This window comes from Lactuca saligna, chromosome 5 (genome assembly GCF_052625555.1).
Source record: "Lactuca saligna cultivar CGN05327 chromosome 5, ASM5262555v1, whole genome shotgun sequence".
Taxonomy (NCBI): domain Eukaryota; kingdom Viridiplantae; phylum Streptophyta; class Magnoliopsida; order Asterales; family Asteraceae; genus Lactuca; species Lactuca saligna.
This window is the reverse complement of record NC_136421.1, coordinates 282,754,456-282,769,452: the sequence shown is the minus strand read 5'-3', so window position 1 is coordinate 282,769,452 and position 14,997 is coordinate 282,754,456. Positions and strand designations below refer to the sequence as shown.

The window sequence follows — 14,997 nt, the reverse complement described above, 5'->3', positions numbered from 1 at the left end:
TCTGCAAGAATAAAATCAAAAATATATTTACTAGTTTATGGTTGATTTTTATGTCATTCTAACAGAATGAAATCGGATATTATTAAAAATTATATTTGAATTAAACTTAAAAAATTCAGATTTTTAAAAATAAGGGTATTAATTATCCCTTAAAATCTGAAAATTTCCTTTTTTAATACAGGTTAATTGACCAAAATACCCTTATGTTGAAATTTATGTGATTATATGGTGCATGTTAAATTATTTTAATATCATATACCCTCAGATCAAGATCATTGATTTTATTCCATCCGTTGGTCCAGATTTGTATTTACGGGCAGATGTCAAGAACATTTGAACATCTATATATATATATATATATATATATATATATATATATATATATATATATATATATATATATATATATATATATATATATATATATATTGTTAGAAAAAGAAAATGAAAGAAAATAAATTACACTTGGGGTCTACGTGTGTAGTCCGTAACTCTTTTTTAGTTATATGGTCCTTCAAACTTTAATTTGTTGCATATTTTGTCCGTGTGTATATATATATATATATATATATATATATATATATATATATATATATATATATATATATATATATATATATATTTTAGTTATTTATTTATATCTTTTCTTTTGTTTTTTATATATAGGACCCATTGATCTTACTCGATATCCACCCACACCCTTGTTGTTCAAAGATCCAACAACCACTAAATCAACTCAATATCCACCCACACCCTTATTGTTCAAAGATCCAACTACCACTAAATCATCACCATTCACTTTGAACAACCACCATCCACCACCGTCAATTACCAGTGTTCACCACCGATCACCATCCCAAAATCATATTCAAAGTTGAAATCAAACCTTAAGCCTAAAAACAATATCATATTTGAAACATGAAATCAAAACCACATATGAAACCAAACATCAAAAGCATATCTCGTATTCAAAACCTTGAAAACGTCAAACAAAAACCCATATCCGAAATCCACACGTAAACGTCAAAAGCATATCTCTATAGGGATTGTCTAACTTAGAAAAGGGGTTACAAACCAAACAAGCAAGTTATCATCCCAAACCAAGTAATTTACTCAAAAAAAAAAATCTGAATACCTATTCACTATCCTTTTTAAGATTTCCACCAACAATATACAATAATGTACTAATTTCGTTTTTCAAGATTTGTAGTTTACATTCACTTTTCTAAGAAAGTACAACCCTAAAAATTCAAAAGTACAATCACAAAACAAAAGATGGTGTACAACAACTTGCACATTTTTTCAAATAAGAATGTCTTGAACAATAAACTAATCCACTATTGAATCGGTACATGAGGTAAACTCTTGTTTGAAAAAAAAAAAAAAAAATGAAGGCTTTAAAACTTGTGGAAAACACGAACAAGATCAAGGGCTACAAAGGTTCTTAAGATCTTCTTCTTGGGCATACCAACTTGGTATTATTTTAACCAAATGAGGATAAAGATCCTTGTATGAGTTTCTGATTGTCCCTTCTGCAACTCCAGTTGCAAGTGCCACATCTACACATCATTCAAATGTTAATAATGTCAACTACATATCATTCAAATGTTAATAATATCAACTCAAAAGAGTGGAATTTTACCTTTGAGTGGCTTTTTATCATCAGAAAGTTGAGTTACTATGTAAATAACAGCTGCAGCAATAGAGATTGGACTTCTCCTGAAAAAACATTTTAGATTTTAACCACTATTTTCAATGACTTGATCAAAAAGATTGAAACTTAAATACAGATATTTCATATTTCCCAATTACCTTATATCAAACTCCTCAGACTTTTGGACAGATTCCTGTGCAGCTTTAACAGTCTGATTTGTCATACCAAGATTGGAACAAAAACGCCTCTGAATGAAAAAAAGAAAACACAAGAACCCAAACAAGTTAGAAACTAATTCTCTGAACCATTAAGAGGTTAGAATCATTCAGCACTGAATGGTTCAGTTTTATAAATTAAAAGAAAAAAATGAAGAAGAAACTGACCATAAAGTCACCAGCATGTATAGTCCCCATCTCTACAGATTGACCCATTTCAAGCTCAAGTTGTTTGACAATGTATTCTTTTGCACGACCAATTTCCTTCTTTGTTGCTCCATTAGCAACCGAACAGATTTCTATTTTGAACAAATGTTCAGAGAAATCTCATTCATATACACAGAGACATATGAAGCATCCAACTTTTTTTAAAAAAAAAAAAGAAAACAAAAGGTTTGTAATACCCTTTACAGTTCGTGGCTTATCTTCTTGGCGACATGCAATGTAAAGACAAGCAGCCAAGATTGCATCTTGGTTTCTTCCTCTACTTGATTTTTGATCTTCTACTTTCTTGAATATCTCATTTGCTCGATCCTATTTGTATAAAACCAATAAGAATTCTATGAAAAAAAGGGTATGAATATGATTATGAAAGATTGTAATGAGTAATAACTAATAAAACATGGATAGAATCATAGAAATTAGGAAGTAAGAATTGTGAGGCTGTTAATTATGAGAGTTACAATGTCATTGTGGTTTTAAGTTGATAGTTGATACAGAGGTTATTAGGTTAGTGTGTAACTTTGGGTATATGGGTCAATTGTCAAAGTCAAACCTTTTTGTAGACAACTGGCTATATATTGTAATTGATAGCAATTGCATACCTTAATTGTTGCAACAAGGCCTAACCTGAATGACAAATGAAATGCATTAGATACTATAAAGTGCTGAAAATGGAAATGACATGGGTATATGCAAGAATGTTGGAACAAGATAAGATATGTATGAACCTGTAATTCCTAAAGAGGGAGATGAATTGTATAGAGGACAGAAACCAAAATTATTTATGCAGAAAAATGGGGAAACTCTGTATTTTGGCAAGATGATTGTTCGATTTAAGAAATCAAATGCCAAGACTAATCAAGGTGTTTGAATTGTTATTAAACAAGTAAGAAGCTTTCATAGGTTAGATTTAGATGTTTCTTGCATAGTTATTAGTCCATGTGCTCCATGACAATTTCAAACATTTCCATTTTTGAATGTCCTATGAAAATGGCAAAATTCACTTTCAGTTGTTTTAAGGTATAATTCAATTTTGCCTATAGTTATCGATCAAAATCGTATTGTTAAATTTTGGTCCATGGGTTTCCATTGGCTACTCATATAGAAACCCTATACCTTCAATATATAAATCAAAAAAGGTTTCATCTTGCCCTAGCATCTCTGGATCCTGATGAAGTTTCAAAATATAAATTACCAAATTTTCAATAACCTCGGGACTAAACAGAACCCTAAATAATCACAATTTCAAGCAGACGTATACAGATAAAATTTACTGTAAGAATCACACCTGTCAGACATCGTTGCGATTGTTTTAAACGCCATGATTAGAGACCGATCCGGATTCGACCCTCGGTTCTGCCATCGTCCCAAAGACGATGACAGGAAATCGCTGGTGACGCCATTAGGTTTGGAAATCACGGTTGACAAGCCGCCGTCGTTGAGAAGGACATTGGTAGGGCCACCGACACGGACAGGATCGTTATCCCCTGACTCGTTGGCGAAGGTACGCCACTCGGACGTCTCGTCGATGGAATGGGACTCAAGGACGAGTCCACACTCGGAACAGACGGTGTCTCCGGCGGAGTGATCGAACACGACCTCGGTGCTCTTCCTGCAGTCGGAGCAGTACGCATCTGCCATGTCTTTAGGATTTAATTTATCTTTTTTGCACAAATTTATGTAATTATCTCTGAGGTTGGTGTGGGAATTTGGAGATTTGGTGGATAAAGCTTCAGATCATATGATTTCTTTAGAGTTTGCAATCTGACATTGGTGGGGAGCCGCCGAAGGTGAAGTAACGGAGAAAACTCGAAAGGGCAAAGATTGCCTCTCTGGGGATTTTCTTAGGCGGTGGTTTTTACGAAATTTATTGATTTATTAATATTTTCCTCACTAAATTATCTCAAATATCTTATTTTTATTATTATCTCAAATATCTTATTTCTATTATTAGATCTTTTTTCACTTGATTCGTACGTTTAAAAATCTCAATTAGGTTCTATTTTTTTTATCTATATAAACTACTTTTCATTTGTTTGTCCCCTTAGGTTTTTTAATTTTCACTATACTTCTGTCTATTTCCATAAATAGATAGTAAATAACTTTGTTTTGTTTACACTTGATTCGTGTCACGATATTGATTCTTTGACTAGTTGATACCGTGTGTCATTTAACGTATTTTTGGTTAAATCATGCTAACTTCATTTATTTGGATCAACTACGTAAGTAAACAAGATATTAAAGCTATAAGGCTTTGATAAGGAAACATGTATGTATATTACTTCTAACTCTAAGTATAGAAAATGTTTCTCTAGGTTTGGATCAAATGACTACACCCTTATTTATAGGGACTTTACATCTACTTTTGGAAAGATTCTAGATCTCTTATATTCTTAACTACTCTAGATTGTTATATCAATGTCTATATCAAGACTTGTATAGATTCTTCCATCTAGTTATATACTTATCTACAAGGGTAATGTTTTAGACTTTTCTTTAGTGTCCTAGAGAAGTCTAGGATGTTCTCGGGGATTCTATCATTTTCTAAGATGTTCCATACCATTCCATAGACTTCCATGATATTTTAACATCTTCAAGTTAGCATGTTCCAGTTTTTTTTTTTTTTTTTCACAGTCTTAGGTATTCTTGAACGTTCAAGAGTTATCTAAAGGGTTTTAGAAACTTCTATAAACTTGGTATGTGACACCCTCCCGCATTCAAACCCTTGACATCTTCCTTAAGTCTTCAACGCGTATATCTTGATCATGTCATGCCACAGGACCACCTAAGTCTTTTTCTCTTTCTAAATGTTTCTTTAAGTATGATGTGTTTTAGTATCTTAACTTTTTAGACATGGATCTTCTCCCAACCTCGTGGAATATCATGCAATCTTCAAGTGGGATCGTGATCCCAACTTACACCAACATTTCCCAATGCCTTGGACGTTTCTTATTTGCCCCCCCCCCCCCCCCCATACCTCCTAATTTGATCATCATTATCACTTGTTGTTTGTGTATTATCTTCCATCTTATGACACTTGTTGCTTGTGTATTATCTTCCATCTTATGACTTAGTGTATTCTTCTTATTTATCTTCACAAGTGTAACGACCCGTTCCCGGTATGTTAATTCATTAGTAATTGTTTTAAAGTTTTGCAAGAGGGACTCGGCGAGTTCATAGCCTGACTCGCCGAGTAGGGTCGCGACTTCAAGCACGTGTTAGCTGGTGACTCGGCGAGTCCATCCGTCTGGGTGAAACCCTAAATCCCCGGGTTGCCCACTATTTAAGTCACCTTATAGCCCCCATTCTCGCCTCCTTCACCCTCTAAAGCTGTGAGAAAACCCCAGTTCATCCTTGAGAGTTTGTAAGTGATTTTGTGTGATTTTGTGAAGGCTTGAAGAAGGAGAAGAAGAAAGGAGCAAGGAGAAGAGGTGGAGTGCCAAGATCCAAGGGCAAATCTGAGTTATTTGAGGTATTTTCGGATTTCCCCTCTTGTTTTATGCTTTAAACCTCCATTAGAACTCTTCTAAGATCTAGTTGATGCTTGTTCCAAGCCTTATGATTGCATGAATGCCCTAACAAGCCGAGATATCCTTAGATCTATTCATTGAGAGGTCCCATAGTCTAGATCTGTTGCCTTTATGAGGATACTTTGCATATTAACCCTAGATCTATCCCTTTTATGCATCTTTTAGCCTTATTTTCCCTTATTCATGTGTTGTACACGTAAAGTTGGAAACTTTACGTGGTAAACCAGCTTATTGGACTCAGATCTATCATTTGTATGTGTTGGATTCAAGCAAAATCCGGTGAAAAACAGTTGCATGGCGGCAACTCGGCGAGTCGGGAAGAACGACTCGGCGAGTTGAGTCGCGAGTCCCCGATTCCTTCATTTTTAGCAGTGTTGAGTGGAACCAGTGAGTTAGAGAGTGGACTCTGCGAGTTGAAGGTAGACTCAGTAATGGAGGGACTCGGCAAGTTGTTCATACAACTCGGCGAGTCCAAGGCAATCTTCTTAAGATCAAGAACAACTCGTCGAGTATGTTCATACGGCTCGGCGAGTCGGATGAAGATTGTCTGAGTTCTTGGATCAAGAGGGTACTCGTCGAGTCGATGCCATACTCGACGAGTAGCAACGAGTAGGATTGAAAAGTGAGAGTAGGACTCGGCGAGTTGGGTGGCCCAACTCGGCGAGTCAGTCCAAATGAGAGTAACTTTGACCCAAGGGTAAAAGAGTCATTTTACCCAAGTGCAGTGTTTAGTATTTGATTGAGTGTGTTTATGGACTTGTAGCCGGGGAGATACAGGAGCAGCAGCCGTTAGCCTCCAGAGCCACACACTCAGCAGCCAGTTTACGAGGTGAGTTTCCTTCCAGTAGGGACGGGTCTAAGGCCACAATGCCGGCCCATTCAGTTAGCAGTAGTTTCCGGACTTTGATCCGATGCAGTAGCTAGTATGTTTGATGCCTTCGTGGCTCAGACAGGATTTGTGTGCTATGTATTATGTGTTCCGGGCTACGGCCCGATGTAGTATGTAGTATATGTGTTCATGCTAGTTGTTATGTTATGCTACGCTATGCTCAGTCAGTTAGTTCCGGACTTCAGTCTGATGCAGGGGACAAGGTCCCAGTCGGTTCCGGACTTTGGTCCGATGCAGTTAGTTCCGGACTTCGGTCCGATGCAGGGGACAAGGTCCCAGTCCGTTCCGGACTTCGGTCCGATGCAGTTGTCGGGCTTCGTCCCGATGCAGTGGGCAAGGCCCAATATGTGTTTATATGTTATTGTATGGTATGTGGTAGTTTGGGGGAGCTCACTAAGCTTCGTGCTTACAGTTTCAGTTTTGGTTTCAGGTACTTCCGCAAGCAAAGGGAAGAGCTCGGGGTGACGGCATCGCACACACCACAACTTTAGCTTTTAGCCTGGGATTGATTTAGTTTGTTTTGATTTGACGTAGTATGATACAGTTTTCCGCACAGTGTTTTCTATTATGTTGGAATACATCACGTATGGTTTTATTATATGACACTCTGATTATGGTTTGATTATATCGAAAAACGAAATTTTTGGGTTGTTTCAAGTTGGTATCAGAGCCCTGGTTTGAGGGATTCGGATACACTTCCGGGTGTATCTGAACTCAAACTAAGGGAAATAAAAGATTTTATTTTATTTTTTTTTTTAAAAAGAAAAAAAATAAAAATAAAAACGTTTTACAAAAAGAATTTTGAAAGCACTTAGAAGGAAAGAAATCGTTTTTTTAAAACGAGATAGAGGTGTGTGCATGCGATCAGCCGAGCTCAAGTAAGTACTCCCAAATTACCCATACAAGTTATTTGTTCAGTTTCAGTTTCAGTAGAACAGCATGCTAGTATAGGACTAAGGATCTAGGAGAATGCCTTATGTGCCTGCTTATGTGTTACAGCTTTATGAGTATTGCATGCTAGTACTGAGTAGACAGCAGTAGGATAGCCTGTTTAGGTTATGCCTGATAGTATGAGCTTAGCATCCTTTGCTAGTGCAGTTTCTTGTTACGAGAATAGTTTTGCTTGAGTCTGTTTCCCTTGTCCGAATGTTGCTTGCTTCGTGCTTTGTGGGAATCTGAGTGATGGGAGTTAGCCATTAGGTGAACACGTCACACCACATGTGGTCAGGGTTGAATAATCCCAGAGTGCTGGAACTGGCCCTATTGCGCAGCTCTCGTTTGAGTCCAACCGTTATAGGGACGGGTCTTTTACTTGAAGGATTATCTGATCCTCATCACATGTGATGGTGTTTAGGTAGTGGCTAATTGGCATTATGAGGAGACCTTCAGCAGCTGAGGACCAGTTGTGTTAAGTCTGAGGTTTCCCTAGGGCAAGCCTAGGATGAGAGTAGCAGAGAATAGCAGTAGTAGAAGTGACTTGGTGGAGTCAAGGCAGTTCTTGAGGAAAGTACGGATAGATGTGGAAGGTAGTATGGGCCCGTACTACTGAAAGCAGAGGATCCGTACTCGAATCAAGGAAGGCCAAGACAAGACCAGGAAGCTAGTAGCAGTGTCATGATCCCTTGAGATATTTCAGTGTTCTGATGTTGTTATGATATGTTTCAGAATGGTAGTTTTGCATCAGAGACCAGCAGTCGGCAGCTCAGATGCCGGAGGGGGATCAGGATCGGGATCAGGCCCGGAGGTCGGGCAGATGGATGAGCAGACCAGAGAGTTCCTTTCTTCTGAGGTTACCCGCATCATACTGGAGCAGACTCCCGTGATCTTCGGTTCGATCAAGGAGGGTATTTTAGAGCTGATGGATGAGAGATTGGGTATTTTCCGTGCGGAGATGGCGGCCATGATGGGGTCGTGCACACTTACGTTCAGGGAGTTCAGGGCATGCGGAGCTCCAGACTATCATGGGGCGCGGGACCCCATAGCGAGTACCAGATGGTTGGCGGATGTGGCCAACGCTTTCCGCACTAGCAGGTGTCCCGAGGGGGACAAGGTCAGATTGTCGTCCTGTCTTCTGAAGGACAGGGCACGGGATTGGTGGGAGGAGGTCGGACATGCTATCGGGGATGATGCAGCATTGGATGCCATGACCTGGACTGATTTCTCTACCAGGTTCAGGGCGGAGTTTGCACCGGTCATTGAGGTGCAGCAGTTAGCTAGGGAGTTTCAGGACCTTACCCAGACTACAGAGACAGTGGCGGAGATCACCGCCAAGTTCAGGGAGAGGGCTCTTCTTGTTCCTCAGTATGCAGCCGATGAGGAGATGAAGAAGGCCCGTTATCATGAGATGTTGCGGAGTGATATACGCATGTTTGTGAGCCGGTCCAGTTGTAAAACGCTGGACGACATGATTGCTAGAGCTCGGGAGAGGGAGATTGATCTCGAGATTGAGAAGAAGAGGAAACCGGAGGCGGTTTCGGGTTCAGGCAGTTTGGGCAAAAAGCCCAAGGTTTCAGATCACAGGTCCAGGAGTCAGCAGAGCCACGGTCGGTGTGGCAAGTGTGGGAGAATGCACGAGGGGGCGTGCAAGGCAGGGAGTTCCGACTGCTACAAGTGCGGTCAGATTGGGCATTTGAGCAGGGATTGTACGGCCCCTGCTACTACGGTTACAGCATTAGATCTGATTTGCTTTCAGTGCAATCAGAGGGGACATAAAAAGTCCCAGTGTCCCAGTTTAGCTGCAGCAGGGAAGGTGGTTGCACCTGCCCCTGCCACCTTGAGGATTACAGATGGCCGGCAGGGCCGATCTGATGCGCCAGTGGCGAAGAGTAGGGCGTTTCAGATGACAACAGAGGAGGCGCGAGCGACTCCTGATGTGGTGACGGGTATGTATCTTTCCTTCACCTTTTAATTATCATTATCGTTTGAATATTACTTGATGATATGCTTTATTTAGGGTCGTTCTCGGTGAACGGCATTTCTGCTTTGTTATTGTTCGATTCGGGGGCTACCCGATCATTCGTATCGCTTGCGCTTAGCAAGAGATTTAGCAGAGCTCCAGGGGAGCTGGATTGTCCATTAGAGGTTGAGATAGCAAATGATAGGACCGTGAGGGTCGGTAGAGTACATAGAGGGTGTTCCCTTCAGATATTTGATGAGCAGTTTTCAGTGGACCTGGTTCCTATTCCCCTGCGAGGGAATAAAGTTATTGTGGGTATGGATTGGCTAAGCCCCAATGGGGCGGTGATTGATTGTGAGCTTCAGCTAGTGAGGGTTCGCACTCCCAGCGGGGGAGAGATAGTGATTCAGGGCGAGAGGCCCCAGCGAGGACCGATCTTTTGTTCCGCCGCTAGGGCGAGGCACTATGTTCAGCAGGGTTGCGCCGGTTTTGTAGTTTACGTCTTGGATGCCCGGGAGAAGGGCAAGACGACGATTGATGATGTTCCTATTGTTCGGGACTACCCGGATGTTTTTCCCGAGGATTTGCCGGGGATACCTCCTGAGAGACAGGTTGAGTTCAGGATCGACCTAATTCCTGGTGCGGCTCCGATAGCCAAAGCACCGTATCGACTAGCTCCCCCTGAGATGCAGGAGTTGTCTACACAGCTGCAAGAGCTGTTAGACAAGGGTTTCATTCGGCCGAGCAGTTCGCCTTGGGGAGCGCCGATCCTGTTTGTGAGGAAGAAGGATGGGTCGCATCGTATGTGCATTGATTATCGGGAGTTGAACAAGGTAACGGTGAAGAACCGTTACCCACTTCCGAGGATAGATGACTTGTTTGATCAGCTTCAGGGAGCGTCTTGGTTCTCCAAGATCGATCTACGCTCCGGTTATCATCAGATGAGAGTTAGAGATGAGGATGTACAGAAGACTGCTTTCAGGACCCGGTATGGTCATTATGAGTTCGTGGTGATGCCATTTGGGCTCACTAATGCCCCAGCCGCGTTCATGGACCTCATGAACCGCGTGTGCAGGCCGATGCTGGATCGGTCAGTGATAGTATTCATAGACGATATCTTGGTATATTCCAAGACACAGGGGCAGCACGAGGAGCACCTGCGGGGGGTATTGGAGACTTTGAGGAGGGAGAGACTTTTCGCGAAGTTCTCCAAGTGTGAGTTCTGGTTGCGCGAGGTGCAGTTTCTTGGTCATCTCGTCAACCAGAAGGGTATTTTGGTAGATCCGGCCAAGATAGAGGCCGTGATGCAGTGGGAGGTCCCGATGTCTCCATCTGAGATTCGGAGCTTCCTAGGGTTGGCAGGGTATTAACGGAGATTTATTCAGGACTTCTCCAAGATAGCAGTGCCGCTCACCCGACTAACCAAGAAGTCAGTGGTATTTCGTTGGGGGCCTGAGCAGCAGGCGGCGTTCGAGACTCTCAGACAGAGATTGTGCGAGGCTCCGATCCTTACCTTGCCAGAGGGAGTAGAGGACTTCGTAGTCTATTGTGATGCTTCGATCACAGGTATGGGAGCAGTATTGATGCAGCGAGGCCATGTGGTAGCTTATGCCTCGAGACAGTTGAAGCCTCACGAGGCTAATTATCCTACCCACGATTTGGAGCTGGGGGCAGTTGTGTTTGCCCTCAAGATTTGGAGACATTACCTTTATGGGGTCCATTGTACTATATACACGGATCACAAGAGCTTGCGATATCTTATGGTTCAGCCGAGTCTGAACATGAGGCAGAGGAGGTGGTTGGACGTGCTGAAGGATTATGATTGTGAGATCCTTTATCATCCAGGGAAGGCTAACGTGGTGGTCGACGCCCTAAGCCGCAAAGTGTCGGCGGCCCCTATCAGAGATCTGTGTATGAGAATGACAGTGATCACTCCGTTGTTGGAACGGATCAAGGAGGCTCAGATGGAGGGTCTCAAGGAGGAGAGGCAGAAGTGTGAGAGAATAGTGGGCCGAGTAGCTTCGTTTGATTATGATAGTCGGGGTTTGCTGACGCTTCATGGTAGGGTGTGGGTACCGTACTGGGGTGGAGTACGGCAGGTGTTGATGGACGAGGCTCATAAGTCTCGGTTTTCTATCCACCCCGGGGCGACAAAAATGTATCGAGATCTTCGACCTGATTATTGGTGGCCCTGCATGAAGCGGGACGTCGCTTGGTATGTTGAGAGATGCTTGACCTGCCGGAAGGTCAAGGCGGAACACCAGAGACCTCATGGCAAGATGCAGCCGTTAGACATTCCCGTGTGGAAATGGGAGGACATCACCATGGATTTTGTCACCAAGCTTCCCAGGACCGCACGCGGGGTGGATTCGATATGGGTAGTAGTGGATCGGTTGACGAAGAGTGCCCATTTTATTCCGATTCAGGAGAGTATATCGGCAGAAAAGTTAGCCGATATCTATGTGCGAGAGATTGTGGCACGTCATGGAGTGCCGGTATCGGTGGTGTCAGACCGAGATGTCCGTTTCACATCCAGATTCTGGAAGCGGTTCCACGACGAGATGGGTACTCGTCTTCATTTTAGCACCGCTTTTCACCCCCAGACTGACGGGCAGAGCGAGAGGACGATTCAGACTCTTAAGGACATGCTGAGGGCATGTGTTCTAGATTTTGGGGGCAGTTGGGATACGTATCTTCCGTTAGCGGAATTCTCGTATAACAACAGTTATCATGCGAGTATTGATCGACCTCCTTTTGAGATGTTGTATGGGAGGAAGTGTAGGACCCCGATTTGTTGGGGCGAGGTCGGTCAGCGAGTCATCGGGAGCACAGAAGTGGTGCTCAAGACGACTGAGTTGATCCAGCAGGTCCGTAGTAGGCTGCAGACTGCGCAGAGTCGGCAAAAGAGCTACGCTGACAGGAGGCGTTCGGACTTGGAGTTTTAGGTGGGAGATATGGTTCTTCTGAAAGTCTCACCTTGGAAAGGTGTCATCAAGTTCTGGAAGAGGGGCAAGCTGGGCCCCAGATTTATTGGTCCTTTCAGGGTTTTGGCTCGGGTGGGTCGGGTTGCTTATCGGTTAGATCTTCCTGAGGAGCTTAGTCAGATCCACAACACCTTCCACGTGTCGCAGTTGAGGAAGTGTTTGGTGGATGAGTCAGCAGTCGTTCCCCTAGAGGATATTTAGGTTGATAGCAGCCTGAATTATATTGAGAGGCCGGTCGCGATTCTGGATCGGAAGACCAAGACCTTGAAGAACAAGGTAATCCAGCTAGTGAAGGTACAGTGGCAGCATCGGAAGGGGTCTGAATGGACGTGGGAGGCTGAGGAGGAGATGAGAACACACTACCCGGAGACATTTACAGATCCAGCCGTAGCATACTTCGAGGACGAAGTCTAAGATAAGTGGGGGAGAATTGTAACGACTCGTTCCCGGTATGTTAATTCATTAGTAATTGTTTTAAAGTTTTGCAAGAGGGACTCGGCGAGTTCATAGCCTGACTCGCCGAGTAGGGTCGCGACTTCAAGCACGTGTTAGCTGGTGACTCGGCGAGTCCATCCGTCTGGGTGAAACCCTAAATCCCCGGGTTGCCCACTATTTAAGTCACCTTATAGCCCCCATTCTCGCCTCCTTCACCCTCTAAAGCTGTGAGAAAACCCCAGTTCATCCTTGAGAGTTTGTAAGTGATTTTGTGTGATTTTGTGAAGGCTTGAAGAAGGAGAAGAAGAAAGGAGCAAGGAGAAGAGGTGGAGTGCCAAGATCCAAGGGCAAATCTGAGTTATTTGAGGTATTTTCGGATTTCCCCTCTTGTTTTATGCTTTAAACCTCCATTAGAACTCTTCTAAGATCTAGTTGATGCTTGTTCCAAGCCTTATGATTGCATGAATGCCCTAACAAGCCGAGATATCCTTAGATCTATTCATTGAGAGGTCCCATAGTCTAGATCTGTTGCCTTTATGAGGATACTTTGCATATTAACCCTAGATCTATCCCTTTTATGCATCTTTTAGCCTTATTTTCCCTTATTCATGTGTTGTACACGTAAAGTTGGAAACTTTACGTGGTAAACCAGCTTATTGGACTCAGATCTATCATTTGTATGTGTTGGATTCAAGCAAAATCCGGTGAAAAACAGTTGCATGGCGGCAACTCGGCGAGTCGGGAAGAACGACTCGGCGAGTTAAGTCGCGAGTCCCCGATTCCTTCATTTTTAGCAGTGTTGAGTGGAACCAGTGAGTTAGAGAGTGGACTCTGCGAGTTGAAGGTAGACTCAGTAATGGAGGGACTCGGCAAGTTGTTCATACAACTCGGCGAGTCCAAGGCAATCTTCTTAAGATCAAGAACAACTCGTCGAGTATGTTCATACGGCTCGGCGAGTCGGATGAAGATTGTCTGAGTTCTTGGATCAAGAGGGTACTCGTCGAGTCGATGCCATACTCGACGAGTAGCAGCGAGTAGGATTGAAAAGTGAGAGTAGGACTCGGCGAGTTGGGTGGCCCAACTCGGCGAGTCAGTCCAAATGAAAGTAACTTTGACCCAAGGGTAAAAGAGTCATTTTACCCAAGTGCAGTGTTTAGTATTTGATTGAGTGTGTTTATGGACTTGTAGCCGGGGAGATACAGGAGCAGCAGCCGTTAGCCTCCAGAGCCACACACTCAGCAGCCAGTTTACGAGGTGAGTTTCCTTCCAGTAGGGACGGGTCTAAGGCCACAATGCCGGCCCGTTCAGTTAGCAGTAGTTTCCGGACTTTGATCCGATGCAGTAGCTAGTATGTTTGATGCCTTCGTGGCCCAGACAGGATTTGTGTGCTATGTCTTATGTGTTATGTATTATGTGTTCCGGGCTATGGCCCGATGTAGTATGCAGTATATGTGTTCATGCTAGTTGTTATGTTATGCTACGCTATGCTCAGTCAGTTAGTTCCGGACTTCAGTCCGATGCAGGGGACAAGGTCCCAGTCGGTTCCGGACTTTGGTCCGATGCAGTTAGTTCCGGACTTCGGTCCGATGCAGATAGTTCCGGACTTTGGTCCGATGCAGGGGACAAGGTCCCAGTCCGTTCCGAACTTCGGTCCGATGCAGTTGCCGGGCTTCGTCCCGATGCAGTGGGCAAGGCCCAATATGTGTTTATATGTTATTGTATGGTATGTGGTAGTTTGGGGGAGCTCACTAAGCTTCGTGCTTACAGTTTCAGTTTTGGTTTCAGGTACTTCCGCAAGCAAAGGGAAGAGCTCGGGGTGACGGCATCGCACACACCACAGCTTTAGCTTTTAGCCTGGGATTGATTTAGTTTGTTTTGATTTGACGTAGTATGATACAGTTTTCCGCACAGTGTTTTCTATTATGTTGGAATACATCACGTATGGTTTTATTATATGACACTCTGATTATGGTTTGATTATATCGAAAAACGAAATTTTTGGGTCGTATTTTTGGGTTGTTTCAACAAGCTTTTTGTAACATCTCGATTTTTTCAAATAAAATTTTCATTTTTAAAATAGAATAAACACTCATTTTCATAAAGATACAGGCAAGGCAAAACCATTGTTTCATAAACTCAGAGTTATAAAGAAAAGCAATATTGAAATTCAAA

General features: G+C 42.8%; 1 protein-coding gene across 1 annotated transcript; it reads right to left on the bottom strand.

The window, feature by feature from the left end:
- Window positions 1–1,276: 1,276 nt before the first annotated feature.
- LOC145048030 (transcription initiation factor IIB-2-like) lies at window positions 1,277–3,965 on the bottom strand. The gene is made up of 7 exons (XM_078996411.1): window positions 3,380–3,965; window positions 2,694–2,718; window positions 2,274–2,403; window positions 2,038–2,168; window positions 1,813–1,901; window positions 1,643–1,719; window positions 1,277–1,559 (listed from the first exon to the last, which is right to left on the bottom strand). Exons 1-7 carry the CDS (start codon window positions 3,730–3,732, stop codon window positions 1,426–1,428), a joined length of 939 nt encoding a protein of 312 aa, XP_078852537.1. The 5' UTR covers window positions 3,733–3,965; the 3' UTR covers window positions 1,277–1,425.
- Between the last annotated feature and the right edge of the window lie 11,032 nt (window positions 3,966–14,997).

Coding starts and splice junctions, on each gene's coding strand:
- LOC145048030 (XM_078996411.1), bottom strand. CDS start 3,732: ATGGCAGATGCGTACTGCTCCGACTGCAGGAAGAGCACCGAGGTCGTG. Junction 1,902..2,037: donor TACATGCTGGTGACTTTATG/GTCAGTTTCTTC, acceptor TTTTTCATTCAG/AGGCGTTTTTGTTCCAATCT. Junction 1,720..1,812: donor TCTGAGGAGTTTGATATAAG/GTAATTGGGAAA, acceptor ATGTTTTTTCAG/GAGAAGTCCAATCTCTATTG.